At 43.3% G+C, this 23,708-nt stretch overlaps 1 protein-coding gene across 2 annotated transcripts in view; it reads left to right on the top strand.

Annotated features, from left to right (window-relative positions):
* Positions 1–556: 556 nt before the first annotated feature.
* The window catches only part of LOC115198621 (serine/threonine-protein phosphatase 2A 56 kDa regulatory subunit beta isoform), a 44,135-nt gene continuing 20,983 nt past the window's right edge, over positions 557–23,708 (top strand). Inside the window, exons 1-2 of one of the 2 annotated variants that reach the window (XM_029760695.1) lie at positions 557–2,241; positions 23,103–23,299. In XM_029760695.1, coding sequence (XP_029616555.1) covers positions 2,049–2,241; positions 23,103–23,299 — 390 coding nt within the window. In that variant the 5' untranslated portion in view covers positions 557–2,048. The remainder of the gene's footprint in view (positions 2,242–23,102; positions 23,300–23,708) is intronic. The other variant, XM_029760694.1, reaches the window with a different exon arrangement.

Raw genomic sequence — 23,708 nt, 5'->3', positions numbered from 1 at the left:
CCTAAACTTAATCCTAACCTTAACCCTTACCCTCAACCCCCAGCCAAGCTAACGTTAGCCACCTCCTTTTTGCAAATTCTTAACATATTGTACATTTTGCAATTCGTAATATATTGTATGTTTTGAAAATTCATACCATATAATACGAACTGTAATTCGTAACATTTAATACAAAATGGGTGATGGCAATCCACAAATGAATACATAGGCCTACAATACGAAACTTAACATAAATGGAGTGTCTCGGGTTTGCATACAGAATCATATGAAATGCTCTGAGACCAGGTTGGAGAGAGAGGCAGCATTACGACACCACTGGAGAGACGTAGAACAGTGATAATAAACGATAACGGCTAGGCTTACTAACTGGGTTAATACAGATGATTACATCATAAGCATTGCGCGTGCAGACACCAGGCACTAGAGCGCATGCAGTGACCGGTTGCGCAATAGAGTGAGAAACTGGGTTAGAACAAATGGAGGAGAGGAAGAAGGAAGGCATGAACAATGGTTTACCTAGTCTGTAGACACTATCAGCCTCAAACTAATGTAGACACGCACAGAGGGGAGGAAAGAAAGGGGTGAAGGAGGAAGAGAGAGGGAGGAGAGAATGGCACAGACACATAGAGACAGTGGTGAACAATCGGTGGACGAAGCCTAGCTAAAGAAACAGAAGGAGAGGACAGGAGGTTGGATAAAAGGGATAAACTATGTTCTTTTTTATTTAAAGATGGGGAATGAAAAGAGGGAGTGTGCGCCCTCGGCGTCATAACGCATCCACGGATTAGCCCAAGCCAAGCGCTCCACCGCCCGTCCATTGCGTAAAGACTGGGGTACATAAATATACCTGAAATAATTAAATAATTCGCTGTGGCGAGAAGAGCGTCAGCCGCAGTGTGTCTCTCCTTGCACCACGTAAGCGCAGCCGAAACAGAGAGGAGGACAGGGAGGACGGAGAGAGAGAGAACAAGCCATCCCTTTCCTAACCGAACCAAGGAGAGAGGAAACGCGACAGGCAGACAACAATGGGAATATAGGTTTATATATACCTAACCCATCTATGAGCAACCAGCACAGCGGAGGTTTTTGTGGTGTTTTTAGCGGTTAGCTATAAAGGAGACGGGGATTCGGTGTTGCAGCGGCCGCGCTGAAGAACCGCACATGTCAACACGTTCAAGCTCCACATCTCCATCCCCGCCCTGCGCGGATCGCAGATCCGTCTGTGACGGCAGCGCCAGGCAGGTTACCGAATAACAGAACCGTTAACGGAACCGGGGAACAGTGATGAGAAGGACTAAGATCAATGGTTTTATGATATGAGCCTTTATAAGCTAATCAATTAATGAATGACTTATCATCGATGAGAAAGGACCAATCAAACAACTGATTTTATGGATTCATGTTGTTGACATTTTCGGGAACGATCCCTATAACCAGCGCTCGGAATAAGCCTGCTTTATCGGTGTGATGTGCTTTATCTAAGGATCCATAGGCTATGGGCTCTATTCATGACAGAAATATATACATAAATACCACATTTAGGCTGATGACTTAGTAGTAGTCTTAACAACCCATGCGTTTCTTCCCATCTCTATCGATAGATACATGGACAATTGGGCCTACCCGTTAGATCTATGCGTTTGTCTTTGCATAAAAATATGTTTCGGTTAATTTAAAAACGAGGGAAGCAACCGTTTTTTCCTCCCTCTGCTGTATTGAGACGTTAGGCAGCAGGCAGGCAGGCAGTCACAAGCAACACACACACCATCCGTCCCTCTCTGGACTGCACCTCTCCATCTCTATCCCTCCCTCCTTCCTCCCTCCTCTATGCCCCCTCCTCTAATCCTCCACATCCCTCTGTTCCATTCCCAGATTATCAATTTTTATTAATTTGTTAACGTATTATCTCTATAAAGGATTAAAAACTGTTCACCCTATCTCAATCCTATACGCCTCTCCTTCACTAGCATCTCATCGGCGCATCCAGACACACAGACACACAAACTTGACATAGACACCGGACCGCTCGCCAATACAACACAGCAGCGATGGAGACCACCAAACTGCCCCCGACCAGCCCGTCCTCCCCGACCACCGGGTTCTCGGTACCGTCAGCGGAGAAGGTGGATGGGTTTCCCCGGCGCTCGATGCGTAGAGCCCGGCAGAGGCGCTCCCACTCCTCGTCCCAGTTCCGCTACCAGAGCTCCCAGGTCGAGCTAACGCCACTGCCGCTGCTCAAAGGTGGGTCCTCTGCTTTCTCCTCAATGTCTATTCTATGTAGTAGACCTATTGTAGTACGCTACTATTTTATGTCCTATCAATGTGTATTCTATCTGTCTTACCTTATCCTATGTTTATAGTAGGCCTGCCTTTGCTCAAAGATGGGTCCAATACCTCTTATCAAGGTCTATTCTATGTAGTATGGCCTGTAATATGATTTAGGTTGCAACCTATTTCCTTGATAGCCTATTTCCTCAATAGTGTACTTTTGACCAGGGCCCAAAGGCGTGTCCTACATCTCCATCAACTTCGATTCTATCTTTATTTTATACAGCCTAGGCCTATTCCTGAAAGGTGGATAGCCTACCCCTCATCAATGCTTATTCTATGTAATAGGCCTATTGATCAAATGTAGTGCACTACATAGGGAATAGGATGTCAAATTAGTGCATTACATATGGAATAAGTAGTGCACTACAGTACATCAACAACATTTATTCTACTGATTTGATTTAGTCATTTAAAATCATAAGCCTATGAACGTGCATGGTATAGTCCATGAGGCCGTACTATATGTAGGCTAATAGACAGTATATACAATTACACTACATGGCCAAAAGTATGTGGACACCCCTTCAAATTAGTGGATTCGGCTATTTCAGCCACACTGGATGCTGACAGGTGTATAAAATTGAGCAGCCAGCCATGCAATCTCCACAGACAAACATTGGCAGTAGAATGGCCTGTACTGAAGAGCTCAGTGACTTTCAACATGGCACTGTCATAGGATGCCACCTTTACAACAAGTCAGTTTGTCAAATTTCTGCCCTGCTAGAGCTGCCCTGGTCAACTGTAAGTGCTGTTATTGTGAAGTGGAAACGTCTCGGCGCAACAACGGCTTAGCCGTGAAGTGGTAGGCCACACAAGCTCACAAAACGGAACCGCCGAGTGCTGAAGCGCGTAGTACTTAAAAATCGTCTGTCCTCGGTTGCAACACTCACTACTGAGTTCCAAATTGCCTCTGGAAGCAACATCAGCACAATACATTTTAGTCGGGAGCTTCTTGCACACAAGCCTAAGGTCACCATGCACAATGCCAAGCGTCGGCTGGAGTAGTGTAAGCTCGCCGCCATTGGACTCTGGAACAGTAGAAACGCGTTCTTTGGAATGATGAATCACGCTTCAACATCGGGCAGTCCAATGGACAAATCTGTGTTTGGTGTATGCCAGGAGAACGCTACTTGCCCGAATGCATAGTGCCAACTGTAAAGTTTGGTGGAGGAGGAATAATGGTCTGGGGCTGTTTTTCATGGTTCAGGTTAGGCCCCTTAGTTCCAATGAAGGAAAATCTTAATGCTACAGCATACAATGACATTCTAGACGACACTATGCTTCCAACTTTGTGGCAACAGTTTGGGGAAGGCCATTTCCTGTTTCAGCATGACAATGCCCCCATGCACAAAGCGAGGTCTATACAGAAATGGTTTGTTGAGATCAGTGTGGAAGAACTTCACTGGCCTGCATAGAGCCCTGACCTCAACCCCATCGAACACATTTGGGATGAATGTGGCCTAATCGCCCAACATCAGTGCCAGAGCTCACTAATGCTCATGACTGTATGGAAGCAAGTCCCTGCAGAAATGTTCCAACATCTAGTGGAAAGCCTTCCCAGAAAAGCGCAGGCTGTTGTAGCAGCAAAGGGGGGGACTAATTCCATATTAAATGCCCATGTTTTTGGAATGAGATGTTCGACGAGCAGGTGTCCACATACTTTGGGCCATGTAGTGTATGTTTGATGTAGGCTAATAAAGTAATTTCTAATCAATATCAAAGTGGATGAATCCAGAACAGAGCATCCCATAATGCAGGGGTTCCCAAACCTTTTTGGCCAATGTCTCAATTTTGTTATCAACATTTATTTGTAACCCCACCATGTAAAAGGAAGTAATTTAATCAACGGCCAATGTTTACTTTTTTAATTGGGGATATGACAGTCTATTACAGATCAGTCTGACAGTACTTTTGACAGTATTTCAATCTGAAGGAAGGATGATTTGTAGTGATTGAAATCAGAATCAGAAAGGCATTATGAAGTTAAGAAGATCATCAGGCAATAATTTTGTATCGTCTTCTGTGAAGAAAAGAAAATCATCATTTATTCATAAAGTATCTCAGAGTAGGAGTGCTGATATAGGATCAGTTTTGTCTTTTAGATCATAATGAATAAGATTACAGGGGACCTGATCCTACATAACCACTTCTACTCCGAGAAGCTTTGTGAGTACACATGCAACAATACAGTAAAATAAATAAGTATTTGTCCTCCAGACCTCCACATCTCCCTCAAACAGGCTGTTAGCTTGGCACTCATCCCCAGCTTTGATGTCCTCCCCTCAGGCTACAGCATCAGCCTGCCTCCCTGGTCATGGGTCTCCACGCTTTAGCTAACACGCTAACGATGCTAAGGTCACATTTTCACCCACAGGGTAGACTTTCCTCCTCTCCCCTCCTCTCCTCTTCCCTCCTCTTCTCTCCCCTTTTTAGTTTTATTATGTATTATTTTACCTTTATTTGACTAGGAAGTTGAGGCAGAGAATCTGTTTATCAAGAGTTAATTCGACCCAAGAGTTATTGCAACCCAAATGGAAATCCATTCCCTTTATAGTGCATTACTTTTGACCAGAGCCCTATGCTCAATAGTAGTGCACTACATAAGAAATAAGCTGCCATTTGAAACACAGCCAGTCAACCTTTAATAGAGGATTGGTCGTATTTTTAGAACATTATAACATTATTCATACAGATTCTTTACTGAATCCAATTCAATTCTGAATCAATTACAAGCAAATTAAATACAGCAGTGTTTTTTAATCCTAATCCTGGGAACCAAAAAGGGTTCACATTATAGTTTTTGCCCTACACACCTGTTTCACCTAATCAACTCATCATCAAACCTTTGATAAGTGGAATCAGGTGTGTTAGTGCTTGGGCAAAAACTAAAATGTACACCCCTTTGGGCCCCCAACCAGGATTAGGAAACAGTGGAATACAACAATCAATTAAAATACAGTTGGATAAGTGATAGAATATGCAGACGATGCACATCTTATGTATAAAGGGCACACAGTTAGAATCCAGAGGCATAAGGGGGTTCTGTCTGTGTGTTTTTGTGTGTGAATTCTGAGCACTGAAGCCGTTGGCAGAGCCTTTCTCCCTAAGATAGACCAGAGAGTTTATCTTGTGATCGCCCTGTTTCACGCACACACACACACACACACACACACACACACACACACACACACACACACACACACACACACACACACACACACACACACACACACACACACACACACACACACACACACACACACACACACACACACACACACACACACACACACACACACAATTGTACTCTTGCAAATTGTACTTTAAAAGAGCCAATAGTGTACTTTTAGGGGGCAAAATAGTATCTTTGTTACATATAGTCTACAGGTACAAAAGCGTAACTGTTGAAAAGGTACAAATGTGCCTTTTCAGAGTATCACCACAGTGACAAAACCGTTTTTTCCTTTTAAGTGACGAAAATGTACCCGTTCTCTATACCAAGTCCTCAAATGTACACACCTCGCCGTCATACAACTTCTGACACCAATGTAGCAAATTTAAGGGTAGCCCTGACTGGGACTTGAATGTGGGTCCAGCAACTATCAAGCCAACACCTTAACCATTGTGCCATGAAGTCTTCCCTGTGGCTCAGTTGGTAGAGTATGGTGTTTGCAACGCCAGCATGGTATGTGCAACGCCAGGGTTGTGGGTTCGATTCCCACGGGGGGCCAGTACAAAAATATAAATGTATGAAATGTATGCATTCACTATTGTAAGTCGCTCTGGATAAGAGCGTCTGCTAAATGACTAAAATGTAAGTCCATACCTCATGGCAGTGTTATGTTAAGGTCACTACGTTATCCATTACAGCTATTTAGTGTGAAATGCTCTTAAGTAAGCCTTTATAAAGACTTCAGAAGTGGCAGCAGACATGCTCAAACTTTAACTAGCTTAACTATAGACTTTTTAAACTGGCACAACACTTCCACTCATGGGTGGCGAAAAATAACTAACTGAAAGCCACACACCCACTAAGCCACGCCTCCAATACAAGCCTGGCACAGGTGTATTCATCATTGTACCTTATCCTCTCTAGGGGAGGTGGGACGAAATCGTCCCACACTATTCAACAGCCAGTGACAAATAAGAGCGCCAAATTTAAAACCACAAAATGTCATAATTCAAAGTTCTCAAACATAGGACTATTTTACACCATTTTATAGATACACTTCTGAATCGAACCACGTTGTCCGATTTCCAAAAGGCTTTACAGCGAAAGCAAAACATTAGATTATGTTAGGAGAGTACATAGACACAAAAAAACACACAGCCATTTCCAAGCAACTAGCATGCATCACAAATACCCAAAACACAGCTAAATGCAGCACTAACCTTTGATGATCTTCATCAGATGACACTCCTAGGACATTATGTTATACAATACATGCATGTTTTGTTCAATCAAGTTCATATTTATATCAAAAACCAGCTTTTATATTAGCATGTGATGTTCAGAACTAGCATACCCACCGAAAACTTCCGGTGAATTTACTAAATTACTCACGATAAACGTTGACAAAATACATAACAATTATTTTAAGAATTATAGATACAGAACTCCTTTATGCAATCGCTATGTCCGATTTTAAAATAGCTTTTCGGCGAAAGCACATTTTGCAATATTCTGAGTACATAGCTCGGCCATCATGGCTAGCTAATTTGACACCCACCAAGTTTGGGACAACCTAAACTCAGAATTACTATTAGAAAAATTGGATTACCTTTGCTGTTCTTTGTCAGAATGCACTCACAGGACTTCTACTTCAACAACAAATACATTTACATTTACATTTAAGTCATTTAGCAGACGCTCTTATCCAGAGCGACTTACAAATTGGTGCATTCACCTTATGATATCCAGTGGAACAACCACTTTACATCTAAATCTTTTAAGGGGGTGGGGGGGTTAGAAGGATTACTTTATCCTATCCCAGGTATTCCTTAAAGAGGTGGGGTTTCAGGTGTCTCCGGAAGGTGGTGATTGACTCCGCTGTCCTGGCGTCGTGAGGGAGCTTGTTCCACCATTGGGGTGCCAGAGCAGCGAACAGTTTGGACTGGGCTGAGCGGGAACCGTGCTTCCTCAGAGGTAGGGGGGCCAGCAGGCCAGAGGTGGATGAACGCAGTGCCCTTGTTTGGGTGTAGGGCCTGATCAGAGCCTGAAGGTACGGAGGTGCCGTTCCCCTCACAGCTCCGTAGGCAAGCACCATGGACTTGTAGCGGATGCGAGCTTCAACTGGAAGCCAGTGGAGAGAGCGGAGGAGCGGGGTGACGTGAGAGAACTTGGGAAGGTTGAACACCAGACGGGCTGCGGCGTTCTGGATGAGTTGTAGGGGTTTAATGGCACAGGCAGGGAGCCCAGCCAACAGCGAGTTGCAGTAATCCAGACGGGAGATGACAAGTGCCTGGATTAGGACCTGCGTCGCTTCCTGTGTGAGGCAGGGTCGTACTCTGCGAATGTTGTAGAGCATGAACCTACAGGATCGGGTCACCGCCTTGATGTTAGTGGAGAACGACAGGGTGTTGTCCAGGATCACGCCAAGGTTCTTAGCACTCTGGGAGGAGGACACAAGGGAGTTGTCAACCGTGATGGCGAGATCATGGAACGGGCAGTCCTTCCCCGGGAGGAAGAGCAGCTCCGTCTTGCCGAGGTTCAGCTTGAGGTGGTGATCCGTCATCCACACTGATATGTCTGCCAGACATGCAGAGATGTGATTCGCCGCCTGGTTATCAGAAGGGGGAAAGGAGAAGATTAATTGTGTGTCGTCTGCATAGCAATGATAGGAGAGACCATGTGAGGATATGACAGAGCCAAGTGACTTGGTGTATAGCGAGAATAGGAGAGGGCCTAGAACAGAGCCCTGGGGGACACCAGTGGTGAGAGCGCGTGGTGCTGAGACAGATTCTCGCCACGCCACCTGGTAGGAGCGACCTGTCAGGTAGGACGCAATCCAAGCGTGGGCCGCGCCGGAGATGCCCAACTCGGAGAGGGTGGAGAGGAGGATGTGATGGTTCACAGTATCAAAGGCAGCAGATAGGTCTAGAAGGATGAGAGCAGAGGAGAGAGAGTTAGCTTTAGCAGTGCGGAGAGCCTCCGTGACACAGAGAAGAGCAGTCTCAGTTGAATGCCCAGTCTTGAAACCTGACTGATTAGGATCAAGAAGGTCATTCTGAGAGAGATAGCAGGAGAGCTGGCCAAGGACGGCACGTTCAAGAGTTTTGGAGAGAAAAGAAAGAAGGGATACTGGTCTGTAGTTGTTGACATGGGAGGGATCGCGTGTAGGTTTTTTCAGAAGGGGTGCGACTCTCGCTCTCTTGAAGACGGAAGGGACGTAGCCAGCGGTCAAGGATGAGTTGATGAGCGAGGTGAGGTAGGGGAGAAGGTCTCCGGAAATGGTCTGGAGAAGAGAGGAGGGGATAGGGTCAAGTGGGCAGGTTGTTGGGCGGCTGGCCGTCACAAGACGCGAGATTTCATCTGGAGAGAGAGGGGAGAAAGAGGTCAAAGCACAGGGTAGGGCAGTGTGAGCAGGACCAGCGGTGTCGTTTGACTTAGCAAACGAGGATCGGATATCGTCAACCTTCTTTTCAAAATGGTTGACGAAGTCATCCGCAGAGAGACAAATGTTGTTTTGGTTCCAAATAATCCATAGTTATATCCAAATACCACCGTTTTGTTCGCGCGTTCAGGTCACTATCTGAAGGGTAATTCGCGAGCGCATTTCGTGACAATTTTTTAAAAAATATTCCATTACCGTACTTAGAAGCATGTCAAACGCTGTTTAAAATACATTTTTATGCTACTTTTCTCGTAAAATAGCGATAATATTCCAACCGGGCAACGTTGTATTCATTCAAAGACTGAAAGAAAAAAATGGAGAAGTCTCGTGAACGCGCATCTCCAGTCTCACTGTCCCCAGGCTGACCACTTACAAACTCTGCTGCTGTACTTTAGGGTTATGGTTAGGGTTAGGGTTAGGGTTAGGGTTAGGGAAAATTAAAAAAATGGTCCGATCCTTAAATTAACTCAGTACTTTGTTGAAGCACCTTTGGCAGCGATTACAACCTTGAGTCTTCTTGGGCATGACGCAACATACTTGGCACACATGTATTTGGGGAGTTTCTCCCATTCTTCGCTGCAGATCCTCTCAAGCTCTGTCAGGTTGAACGGGGAGCGTCGCTGCACAGCTATTTTCAGGTCTCTCCAGAGACGCTCAATCGGGTTCAAGTCCGGGCTCTGGTTGGGCCACTCAAGGATATTCAGAGACTTGTCCCGAAGCCACTTCTGCGTTTTCTTGGCTGTGTGCTTATGGTTGTTGTCCTGTTGGAAGATTACATTTCGCCCCAGTTGGAGGTCCTGAGTGCTCTGGAGCAGGTTTTCATCAAGGATCTCTCAGTACTTTGCTCCGTTCATCTTTCCTTCGATCCTAACTAGTCTTCCAGTCCCTGCCGCCTAAAAAGATCCCCACTGCATGATGCTGTCACCACCATGCTTCACCGTAGTTATAGTGCCACGTTTCCTCCAGATGTGATGCTTGGCATTCAGCCCAAAGAGTTCAATCTTGGTTTTCATCAGACCAGAGAATCGTGTCCTTTAGGTGCCTTTTGGCAAACTCCAAGCAGGCTGTCATGTGACTTTTACTGAGGAGTGGCTTCCGTCTGGCCACTACAATAAAGACCTGATTGGTGGAGTGCTGCAGAGATGGTTGTCATTCTGGAAGGTTCTCCCATCTCCACAGAGGAACTCTGCAGCTTTGTCAGACAGTGGATGATCCTCAAAGGAGGAAGGGGAGGACCATCCTCCGCAGTGAATTTCATAAAAATGAAAATTGTAAAACATTAAAAAAGTTATCATTTTTAGATTAAACTATGCTAAATATAATCACGTCACCAAATAGTTGATTAAAAAACACTATTTTGCAAAGGTCTACAGTAGCCTTCTTTGTAGCCGGAGGACAGCTAGCTTCTGTCCTCCTCTGGGTACATTGACTTCAACACAAAACCTAGGAGGCTCATGGTTCTCACCCCCTTCCATAGACTTACACAGTAATTAATGCAGGACGTCCTCCAGCCTATCAGAGCTCTTGCAGAAACTGACATGTTGCCCACCCAATCAAAGGATCAGAGAATTAATCTAGTACTGAAAGCATAAGCTACAGCTAGCTAGCACTGCAGTGTATAAAATGTATTGAGTAGTTGACTCAAAGAGAGAGAAAGACAATAGTTGAACAGTTTTGAATAAATTAATTACTTCCTAAATGAAGAAGCAAGAGAGAAATATAGTGTCATTTCCTTCCACTTTTTCCAAAGTTTTACTTACTTAGCTAGTAAATGCAGCTGGCTAGTTTAGCCTACTGAAACACCCTGCTCAAACAGGGATGCTATGTTAGCTTGCTGGCAATGACTTTCCAACACAACACTGGAACTCTTCCAAGTCAAGGTAAGCTTTTGGTATTACTAATTTATTGCCACTGAGGCCCGCCAGTGTAACTGCTTACTGACTGTACACTGTAACGTTACTGCATGATTGTTTACTAATACGTTACTTCTATTAGCTATACTGACTGTGATGTTACTTTAGCTAATATGGTGACAACGATGTAGGCTGTGTGTAGCGGTTTGGCTTGGAAAGGTTTCTTCGCCTGGTCCCATACAACTGATGTGTGGTGCATTGTAGTCCACAAGCGAATGGAAGAGGTGAAAGGAGGAGAGATGCGAGAAGGAATACAACTTGGCTACTATGAAAGTGAACTGTGTTTACACGTGATCAGGGGTGTATTCATTCCGCCGATTCTGTTAGAAAATGTTTCTTAAATGGAAGCAAACGGAACAAAACGGGGATAACATACCTGAATTTGTCCAATAGAAACTCTAGTTTGCAACTGTTGGACTAATGATTACACACTATATCAGCAAGATGCAGGCAAGAGTGTGCAAGGCGGTATTGAATGTCACTGTCTGTCCATGTGTGCACCTACATTGTAAACTTTCATTCATAGGCTAGGTCATAGCAACCTCTTGATGGGTATAGGGAACATTTGAGTATCATGTAGTAGCCTAAACCTATCGCTGTTACATTGAACTGGGTGAATGGAATATGAATGAGAGTAATCCAATATGCTGTACTAGAAAAAAAGCTATGCTCATTAAAATAAAATCGTCCTCCCTCATCTTAAACAAGACTGACCGCCACTGCTGTCCGAATGACCCTCAGGTTCTTGGCCACCTCCATGACCAAGGCCCTTCTCCCCAGACTGCTCAGTTTGGCCAGGCGGCCAGCTCTAGGAAGTGTCTTTCCATTTAAGAATGATGCAGGCCGCTGTGTTCTTGGTGACCTTCAATGCTGCAGAATTGTTTTGGTACCCTTCCCCAGATCTGTGCCTCGACACAATCCTGTCTCGGAGCTCTACGGACAATTCTTTTGAACTCATGGCTTGATTTTTGCTCTGTAATGCACTGTCAACTGTGGAACCTTATATAGACAGGTGTGTGCCTTTCCAAATCATGTCCAATCAATTGAATTTACCACAGGTGAACTCTAATCAAGTTCTAGAAACATCTCAAGGATAATCAATGGAAACAGGATGCACCTGAGCTCAATTTTGAGGCTCATAACAATGGGTCTGAATACTTATGTAAATAAGGTGTTTTTGTTTTTAATATATTTGCGTGAAAAAGAATGTGGAACACAGGAGTGAAGGTTGCTGATAATGGGCCTCTGTACGCCTATTTAGATATTCCATAAAAAAATCTGTCGTTTCCAGCTACAATAGTAATTTACAACATTAACAATGTCTACACTGTATTTCGGAACAAGTTGATGTTATTTTAATAGACAAAAAAATGTGCTTTTCTTTCAAAAACAAGGACATTTCTAAGTGACCCCAAACTTTTGAACGGTAGTGTATATAGGACGATTTTCAGGTGGTTGTCTTACGAATTGTATTGCATTCAGCTTCTTGTATTTCGCCACTTGTATTAGCTATATAGACAGTGGTGTATTATGTTAGTATTGTGAAAGGCAAATGTATTCAGTGTGAAGTCAAGTGATTCATACATACATGTACATGGAGCTAAAAACCTGGGTTTTTGTGTGTGTGTGTGTGTGTGTGTGTGTGTGTGTGTGTTTGTGTGTGTGTGTGTAGAAGAGCTGTATAAATCCATGTTATTAATTCATTCTGGATCTGAACATATGATCCAAATTATGAACTGAACTGTATCCATATGTGTTGTCTGCTGTAATTATTGCTTGATTTACATTGTATTTATGTCGTTATGCACGGGGGGATGTCCAAAAATGTCACCCCTCCCCACCGATAAAAATATTTTCACATGACCCTCCCCTTATAATGAAAAAAAATTGTACACCCTTCCCCCTCAAAATTAGCTCTAAATAATGTTTACGGCCACAAATAACAATAACTGTAGCGACCCTGTGTTTATAAACATGGATATTAACTTTACCACTCAGCATGCTTTTCATGGCACAGTTGATTCCACGTAGGGCTATGGGCCAGAAGGTTGAGGGTTTGCCGACCACCACGGGCCAGCTCACCCTCCCTGCTTGTTTCAATACACTATGTTCAGAGCCAGCTGCAGACAATGATCAGCTAGGGGGAAATCAGATTTTCACCATTTTGATGCTATATTTTTTATTATATAAAATATATCCAACACATTTCCCACCAACAGTTTTCTGTGCCAATGCATCACACAACCAATAAGCAAAGAAAACCGGCTTCAGGCGCTTCAATATCATGGCTTGCGATTTCAACACCACAATCAAAAAGAGACTCTAACCACATTTAAGTTAGACACTCTGGTGTCCCTTGCCCATTTCAAAAATGTTATGGAGGATCAATATGATGTTGTCTGTGATTGTTTCTGTTGAATTGTGTCTTTGTTTTGTATGTTTGAAATGTTCTTGTCTGTATGCCTAAAACTGTACATGTCAACATGTTTACACAGGGCACAGCCGTAAAAGAGATCCAGGTCTCAGTCTGTTTTCCCTGTTAAAATAAACATTAAAAAAATAAAAAATAATAAAAAAATAAAAAAAATTCCATCCACAGTTTTTATGTGAGTAAAGTCATACCGTATAAACAAAAAATCAAGACAGCTGTGATGGAAACAGGAAGTTTCGGTACAATTGTATAAATGCCGACAGATAATTAATTTGTTTGAAGTTGTGAGATTTCTTTGTGTCTGTAAAATTAACTATGCAAGAAATGGGGGTGGAAACACCTTTATGAAAACACTTTTTATGAAAAAATATTGCATCAAGCGCTTTAATTATTTTATTTGTTATATTTTAAATTTTTTACTTATCTATTTTTAACTTAACACTTATTTTTCTTAAAACTGCATTGTTGTTTAAAGGCTTGTAAGTACGCATTTCACTTTAAGGTCTACACCTGTTGTATTTGGTGCATGTGACCAATAAAAGTTGATTTGATTTGATGTTACATGTGCAACCAGAGGAAACAAAACTCTAGACCATCTTTACTCCAGACAGAGAGATGCTTACAAAGCTCTCCCTCGCCCTCCATTTGGAAAATCTGACCATAACTCTATCCTCCTGATTCCTGCTTACAAGCAAAAACTAAAGCAGGAAGTACCAGTGACTCGCTCAATACGGAAGTGGTCAGATGATGCAGATGCTAAGCTACAGGACTGTTTTGCTAGCACAGACTGGAATATGTTCCGGGATTCTTCTGATGGCATTCAGGAGTACACCTTCAGTCACTGGCTTCATCAATAAGTGCATCGATGACGTCGTCCCCACAGTGACTGTACGTACCTACTCCAACCAGAAGCCATGGATTACAGGCAACATCCTCACTGAGCTAAAGGGTAGAGCTGCCACTTTCAAGGAGCGGGACTCTAAGAAATCCTGCTGTGTCCGCCGACGAACCATTAAACAGGCAAAGCAGCAATACAGGACTAAGATTGAATCCTACCACACCTGCTTTGACGCTCGTCAGATGTGGCAGGGCTTGCAAACTATTACAGACTACAAAGGGAATCACAGCCGAGAGCTGCCCAGTGATACAAGCCTACCAGATGAGCTAAATGACTTCTATGCGCGCTTCAAGGCAAGCAACACTGAAGCATGCATGAGAGCACCAGCTGTTTCGGACGACTGTGTGATCACGCTTTCCATAGTCGATGTGAGTAAGACCTTCCAACAGGTTCACAAGGCCGCAGGGCCAGACGGATTACCAGGACGTGTACTCCGAGCATGCATTTTCAACTTGTCCGTGACCAAGTCTGTAATACCAACATGTTTCAAGCAGACCACCATAGTCCCTGTGCCCAAGAACACCAAGGTAACCTGCCTAAATGACTACCAGCCCGTAGCATTCATGTCCGTAGCCATGAAGTGCTTTGAATGGCTGGTCATGGCTCACATCAACACCATTATCCCAGAAACCCTAGACCCACTCCAATTTGCTTACCATCCCAACAGATCCACAGATGATGCAATCTCTAGTTCACTCCACACTGCCCTTTGCCAACTAGACAAAAGGAACACCTATGTGAGAATGCTATTCATTGACTACAGCTCAGCATTCAACACCATTGTGCCCTCAAAGCTCATCAACACCTCCCTCTGCAACCAGATCCTGGACTTCCTGATGGGTCGCACCCAGGTGGTAAGGGTAGGTAACAACACATCTGCCACGCTGATCCTCAATACAGGGGCACCTCAGGGGTGCGTGCTAAGTCCTCTCCTGTACTCCCTGTTCACCCATGACTGCATGGCCAAGCATGACTCCAACACCATCATTACGTTTGCAGACGACACAATAGTGGTAGGCCTGATCACCGACAACTATCAGGCCTACCTGACAGCCTATAGGGAAGAGGTCAGAGACCTGGCAGTGTGGTGCCAGGATAACAACCTGTCCCTCAACGTGATCAAGACAAACGAGATGATCGTGGACTACAGGAAAAGGAGGGCCAAACGCCCCCATTCTCATCGACGGTGCTGTAATGGAGCAGGTTGACAGCTTCATATTCCTTGGTGTTCACATCACCAACAAACTGTCATGAGGGAACGACAACACCTATTCCCCCTCAAGACACTGAAAAGATTTGGCATGGGTTCTCAGATACTCAAAAAGTTGTACAGCTGCACCATCAAGAGCATCCTGACTGGTTGCATCACCGCCTGGTATGACAACTGCTTGGCCTTTGACTGCAAGGCACTACAAAGGGTAATGCGTACGGCCAAGCTTCCTGCCATCCAGGACCTCTATACCAGGCTGTGTCAGTGGAAGGCCCAAAAAATTGCCAAAGACTCCAGCCACCCTAGTCATAGACTGTTCTCTCTGCTACTGCATGGCAAGCGGTACCGGAGCATCAAGTCTAGGTCCAAAAGGCTTCTTAACAGCTTCTACCCCCAAGCCATAAGACTTCTGAACAGCTAACCAAATGGCTACCTGGACTATTTGCATTAACCACCCCCCAGTTTTTATGCTGCTGCTACTCTCTGTTTATTATCTATGCATAGTCACTTTACCTCTACCTCCATGTACATATTACCTCAACTAACCTGTGCCCCCGCACATTGACTCTGTACCGATACCCCCTGTATATGGCCTTGTTACTGTTATTTTATTGTTGCTCTTTAATTATGATTTTTTTCTTCGATTTTTGTCATTTTCTTATTTTTATTTATTTATTGTATATTTCAGTTTATTTATTTTTTCTAAAAACTGCATTGTTGGTTAAGTAAGCATTTCACTGTAAGGTCTACTGTTTTATTCGGTGCAATTGACAAATAAAATTTGATTTGATTTGTTTCTCAAACGTCAAATTTCAAACTTCTTCCAAACGTCACATTTCAAAGTGTTTAAGGTTAAGTTTAGGCATTAACTCCAATTGTTAAGGTTAGGCATTAACTCCGAATGGTTCAGGTAAGGGTTAAAGTTTGGAAAAATGTAAAAAACAACTTTTTATCGTTAACATGCAACCTTTCAAACCAGAGACAGACGCTTGCACCCATCTGCCATTCCCTTCCACAACACACTAGCAAAACCGAAACCTACTTGAACGTAACAGTGCTCACCGTTGCCCCTAGTGGCCAGTTTCCACGCCATCTCCCTTCGTCTTCAGACGTTGATTGACGTTGAATACTGACTTGTATCACGGGTGACCTGCCTGAATATTGATATAATAACCGTCATATCGAAGTAAACTTGGAGTCATGCAATGATATGGTGTGTGATCCTCCCACTACGACTCGGGAAACCATGCAGTTAATGTCAGTGTTAAATAACGTATGATGAACTTCACAGGGTGGTGAAAGTGCACAGGGATCTTTTAATGCTCCTTTCCAATAAATATTGAGTGTCTGATTCTGGTGACGTGATGGCAGATGCTTGGCTGCTTGGATGCCATAATAATGTCATCATGTAGACTAGCCTACCAGCACAGCCTATCCGCACTGTATCTGCAAGCTGTTGGCTAGAGCGCATGTGCCATGACCAGAGTAGGCACATTTGCTATTTAACGCAAAAGTCTTTGTGACAAAACTATCAGTAGAGCTGAAAATGTGATGTAAACACACCGAACTTCAGATTTTTATTCAGTACATGAAAACTTAAGCGAAAAAGTAAATTTTGCGTGCACTATGTTATCACACAGTGATTTTTAGTCTGTTTGGTGGAAACACCATTGGTGGGAAAATACGCATATTTTCTTTATGTGGATTTTTAAATATTCACATGAAAATCTTTTGCCAATTGAATGGAAGCCTAATTTATGTCATTCTCGATAAACAGAAAATAATTCTGTTTGTAGGCCTATCCAGTATCAAAGGCTTTGTTTGACAATTTCCAAATGTCATTAAACCTTTCGGTGTTTTGTAACAGATGTTTTTTTCCATTTATCAGATAGCTGCTGCACAGTTTTTAATGCTAGAATTATATTTTGGAAGAACGTGCGTAGGTAGCCTAATCAGATTAAAACATTGTGACTAGTTGTGTTTATGCCACATATAAAAGGTAATACATTGTAAAATATTAATGACAAAACTTTTGGCTATATTAAAGAGTTAGGTTCTAGGTGCGCGAGGAGTAGTCGTACGGATTGGAGAGGAGGCAGAGCACCATTAAGCTTTCCTTAATAACTGGGCCTGCTGGGAGGATATGTCTTCGTTTACACAGGCAGCCCAATTATGGTATTCTTTTCCCTAATTGGTCTTTTGACCATTCAGATCAGCTCTGAAAAAGATCTGATGTGAACATTTATGATGTGATTGGTCAAAAGACCAATTAGTGGAAAAAAGATCAGAATTGGGTTGCCTGTGTAAACGCAGTTTATGTGGTCACATAGGACGACTTGGGAGAATGATGATCCGCAACAGACAGCATATCTCAGAATGAGAATTGAAAATACAGCCAGACTGGCCTGTTACTGTCCCTTTCCAGACCTTGTAAATTATCGAGTGTAGAACTGATTCAAATTGAATGAAACATTCAAATCACAGGGCTTTTGCGCCGTTATTCAAATTACATTTTCACTGCAGCCTAGAGTAGAATGTTGAAAATTGGAGCAGCTTTGAATGATTTGTGTGGTATGAATGCTAGTTAGCTTATTGCAGATCTGGACATATACGATCCACCTACTACCATTGTCACTATGAATGGTGGGTAGAGGTCAAGATATACAGTTAGAATGGTGGACCATATTGACCTGGTGGTATAGTAATAGTTAGCACACGGAAAAGCGTAGTGCATAAGGGAAGTAACAAAACACCTTGATATTCAGTGGGAAGAAAAAGTATGTGAACCCTTCAGAATTACCTGGATTTCTGCATAAATTGGTCATAAAATTGTATCTGATCTTCATCTAAGTCACAACAATAGACAAACACAGTCTGCTTAAACTAATAACACACAAACAATTATAATTTTTCATGTCTTTATTGAACACACCGTGTAAACATTCACAATGCAGGTTGGAAAAAGTATGTGAATTTAAAAACAGGTTGACCCTCCTTTGGCAGCAATAACGTCAACCAAAAGTTTTCTGTAGTTACTGATCAGACCTGCACGATGGTCAGGAGGAATTTTGGACTATTCCTCTTTATAAAACTGTTTCAGTTCCACAATATTCTTGGGCTGTCTGGTGTGAACTGCTCTATTGAGGTCATGCCATAGCATCTCAATCGGGTTGAGGTCAGGACTGACTGGGCCACTCCAGAAGGTGTATTTCTTCTGTTCAAGCCATTCTGTTGTTGATTTACTTCTGTATTTTTGGTTGTTGTCCTGTTACATCACTTAACTTCTGTTGAGCTTCAATTGACGGACAGATACATTCTCCTGCAAAATGTCTTGATAAAGTTGAGAATTCATTTTTCCATCGATAATAGCAAGCTGTCCAGCCTTGAGGCAGCAAAGCAGCCCCAAACCATGATGTCCCCTAAGAAGAGACTTGCTTGGGCCAAGAAACACAAGCAATGGACATTAGAATGGTGGAAATCTGTCCTTTGGTCTGCTGAATCCAAATTTGAGATTTTTGGTTCCAACCACCGTTTCTTTGTGAGACGCAGAGTAGGTGAATGAATGATCTCTGCATGTGTGATTCCCACTGTGAAGCATGGAGGAGGAGGTGTGATGGTTTGGGGGAGCTTTGCTGGTGACGCTGTTGGTGATTTATTCAGAATTGAAGGCACATTTAACCAGCATGGCTACCACAGCATTCTGCTCTGCAGCGATGCGCCATCCCATCTGGTTTGCGCTTAGTGGGACTGTCATTTGTTTTTCAACAAGACAATTACCCAACACACCTCCAGGCTGTGTAAGGGCTATTTGACCAAGAAGGAGAGTGATGGAGTGCTGCATCAGGTGACCTGGCCTCCACAATCACCCGACCTCAACCCAATTGAGATGGTTTGGGATGAGTTGGACCGCAGAGTGAAGGAAAAGCAGCCAACAAGTGTTCAGCATATCTGGGAAATCTAAAATATTTGGTTACTACATGATTCCATATGTATTATTTCATAGTTTTGATGTCTTCACTATTATTCTACAATGTAGAAAATAGGAGAAATAAAGAAAACCCCTTGAATGAGTAGGTGTGTCCAAACTTTTGACTGGTGCATGCAAGCAGATGAGGAAATTTGACTAGGATGGAAGAAATTATGCAGCAAAACCTGCAAAAGGGTGAATGTTAACCAGGGAAAAAATGCACTACATTCTGCTGTGCCAAATAAAAAACCCTCCCTAAAGCAGAAAAAAAGTTAGACAACCCTGCCTAATTCTGTACCCACCCCAGCCCTGTACATTTTGGACTGTCCCTTATGTGGTGATGCTGTGTAGTGTTTTTTTTTAGATGTAAGACACATTTCCTGAAAGGGACATAGTAAAGAAATTATTGTTCTATATCTTCTCTACCTCTCTATCTTTCTCTCTCTCTCTCTGTCTATCTCGTTTTACCTCTGACTCTGTCTCTCTCTGTCTCTTTCTTTCTCTTTCTCCATCTGTCTCTCTCCCTTTCTCTTTCTCTCTCTCTCTCACTGCGTCACAATGTGGGTGAGGTTAGACAATGAGAGAGAGACGGAGGAGGGCTGCAGCTAAAATAGAGTGGCTCTTCGTCACACACACACACACACACACACACACACAGACACAGACACAGACACACACACACACACACACACACACACACACACACACACACACACACACACACACACACACACACACACACACACACACACACACACACACACACACACACACACACACACAACCAAAACAGAAAAAGTGTTTTTTAAAGACGAGAGTAGTAATTGCTCATCTCATTTAGAAAGCCACAGAGCCAGAGACAGGGAGGGAGGGAGGGAGGGAGGGAGGGAGTAAGACAGAAGAGCAACAGAGATGATGTCATCCTTTAAAACAGTATACCTCTCCCTTCTCTCTCTCTCTCTTTATCTCTCTCTCTCTCTCTCTCGCTCTCTTTCGACCTTACCCCCATCTCTCTCCTCTCCCTCTCTCTCTCACTCTCTTTCTCTTTCCGTTTCCCTGTATCTCTCTCCTCTCCCTCTGTCTCTCCCTTTCCCCCATCTCTGTCCTGTCTCTCTCTCTCCTCCCTCTCTCTGTGGTAGTACTATATTTAGCTCTGGCTGTGTGTGTGTGTGTGTGTGTGTGTGTGTGTGTGTGTGTGTGTGTGTGTGTGTGTGTTGCCGGGTGTCTGAATCAGTGATGCTTCTTCATGTCTGCCCCTTAAAGATGTCTGCACACCTTTAAACTCCCTGTTTTTTTCACGTTCTTTCTCTCTCCTGCCCTTTCACTCTCTAGCTCTCTCTTTCTCTCTTTCTCTCTTTCCCTCTCTCTCCATCCCACTTTCCACAAACTCACTGTCTACAATTTAATTTGTATTTTTCTGCCACTGTGCTCCGGAAGCTACAATATGTATACTTAGAAAAAAGGGTACCGAAAGGGTTCTTCAACTGTCCCAATAGGATAACCCTTTTTGGTTCCATGTAAATTTATTTTTAGTTCCAGGTAGAACTATTTTGGGTTCTACCTGTGTAAAGGGTTTTACAATGAACTTAAAAGGGTTCTACCTGGAACCAAAAGGGTTTTACCTGGAACCACAAATGGTTCTTCAATGGATTCTCCTATGGGGACAGCTCACAAACCCTTTTAGGTTGTAGATAGCACCTTTTTTTCTAAGATTGTATCTCTCTCTCTCTCTCTCTCTCTCTCTTATTCTAGTTCACTCCCCCTCTCTCCATCCCTTTCCCTACCACCCCCTCCTCCTGTATCCCTAATCTTCCCTACCTATTTAGTCCACTACTTTTGAACAGAGCCCCATGGGTCCATTGGGGACGAACACTCTATTCCCAGCACAATTCCTTTCCTTGATACTGTAGCCCAGGGATGGGCAACTTTGATGGGGATTGGGGCCACAAAAAATTGGAACTCATCATGAGGTGATGCAGTGGCTTGCGGGTCTGCGTACCCACATCCATTCCCACACATGCAGTCAAGTGATTTATGCAATCAATATATTTGTGCAGTTAAACTACTTAAATCTCTTAACTAAACCCCCTGTATATAGCTTCACTATTGTTATTTTATTGCTGCTCTTTAATTATTTTCAACAGTTTTTTTTGTTTTTTTACTTATCTATTTTTTATTTATAACTGCATTGTTGGATAAGGGCTTGTAAGTAAGCTGTTGTAATCGGCACTGTTGTAATCGGAATGTGTGAAAAATGACATTTGATTTGATTAAAATGCAGGGCCAGCCTTAACCTTTTTAACATTTTACTGGCCCGTGTCTTGATGGCACAGAGAAATATTTCATACAATTCTACACATTTTGCCATGGGTCGCAGAGAACATTTTCTGCAATTCTACATATTTTACCATTGGGCAGAGAGAAAATTTAGCAATTTTACAACAAATTTCATACAATTCTACTAATTTTGCCATGACTTATGCCATGTTAATATGATATCTGATTGCAAGTGACTTACAAAATCAATGGGGGCCCACTGGAGGTCAGGGCCCCTGGGCATGTGCCTTGTGTGCCCTGTCGATATTTGGCCATGATTACTCGTTGGCCATGATAACTAGTTTAGATAACTGGCTAGAGTAACTTACCAAGCTCCCGAGTGGCGCAGTGGTCTAGGGCACTGCAGACACCCTGGTTCAAATCCAGGCTGTATCACAACCACCTGTGATTGGGAGTCCCATAGGGCAGTGCTCAATTGGCCCAGTGTTCTCTGGGTTTGGCCAGTGTAGGCTGTCATTGAAAATTTGTTCTTAATTGACTTGCCTGGTTAAATAAAAAAAATGTTTACTGACATGGCTATTTGAGTGACTGACATACTGTAACAAAAGAAAAACTGCTGATGCACAACCACATTTTTAAATTGCATCTTGTGTATTCTACTATTCTAATTCTCAACAGTAAGTTGAGAGCCAGACTGAGTTTTAAAAAATGTAAACGTTTTGCGGGAGGGGCCCCCCGTTTTTGGAAATTGATCCGCGGGCCTCCGTGGGCCATCAGTTGCCCATCCCTACTATAGCAATACTCCTTTGCTCTCTCTCTCTCTTTCTCTCTATTTTCCCTCCCTTTTTCGATCTGTTCTTTCTGGTTCCTAGTTCGGCTCTTCTTCATACCATTACTCTCTATTAAAAACTGATTTGATTTCTCCTTCATAGTCTGAATATGGAGGGAGAGAGAGAGGAATGAATGGAGGGAGTAGAAAAGAATGGAGGAGTGAGACAGAGCTCTACAGTTCGACCATTTTACTCGCATATGCACCTAAATGTTTTGCAGTGCGACCTGGAAGTTTTATTTAGGAGCACCAGTGAGCCAAACATTTTTGGGTATTCTAGCATTAATGTCTAAAATATTTTTCATTGTGTTACAATTTCTTTGTGTTTGCGCCTACATTTTTCAACTTAAGCGCACGTGCTCCTTATAAAAAAGGTCAGCGTAGAGCCTTGTGAGAGGGAAGGAGGGATGGGGGAAAGGGTTGGAGAGGTGCAAAGAAGGGAGGGATGGATATACACTTTTAACAGAGACTTTGAACATTTAGTTCTCACAAATTACTGTTTGGTGTTACCTTGATGTGATCAAAAGTGCAGCCTGTTGGTTTAACGGTTTTAACTGTTTGCAGGAGTGTTGTGTGTTTAAATTCTCTGTCTCTCCATCCCCCTCACTCTCCCTCTCTCCATACCTCCCCAGATGCCCCTGTGGCAGAGCTACATGACCTGTTCTGTAAGAAGCTGCAGCAGTGCTGCGTCCTCTTTGACTTCCTGGACTGTGTGGCTGACCTGAAGGGGAAAGAGATCAAACGAGCTGCGCTCAACGAACTGGTGGAGTCTGTTGCTACAAGCAGAGGAGTTCTGATAGAGCCACTCTACCCAGAGGCTATTAAGATGGTGAGAGAGGAGTGAGGGAGTGAGGAGGAGGCAGGAGGGAGAAGAGAACGTGAGAGGAGAGAGGGAAGGATAGGGGGATAATAGTAGCAGAAAGGGGGTGGAGAGTGGATAGAGAGGTGTAGAAGAGTGGAGAAAGGGAGAGAGGGAGGGACGAGAGGAGATGGAGAGATGTAAAGAACTCTTCAACCGGAGTGTAGAAGAAAATAAAGGATTGGTTGAAGGAGAGAGAGAAAGAGGGAGGAGAGGAAGAGAGGGACAGGACGAAGGAAAGAGATAGATAGCATTGGAGAAAAGAGAAAGGGTTATGAAGTTCAGAGAAGCCTAGGTTCATTTATTTCCTATTCTCTTTTTTTCATCCTTTTCCTTTCCCACCTGCCTCCTGCCTCGTCCCTCCACCTCTCCTTTCTCC

This window comes from Salmo trutta, chromosome 8 (assembly GCF_901001165.1).
Source record: "Salmo trutta chromosome 8, fSalTru1.1, whole genome shotgun sequence".
Taxonomy (NCBI): Eukaryota; Metazoa; Chordata; class Actinopteri; order Salmoniformes; family Salmonidae; genus Salmo; species Salmo trutta.
This window is presented reverse-complemented; position numbering and strand designations above follow the sequence as displayed.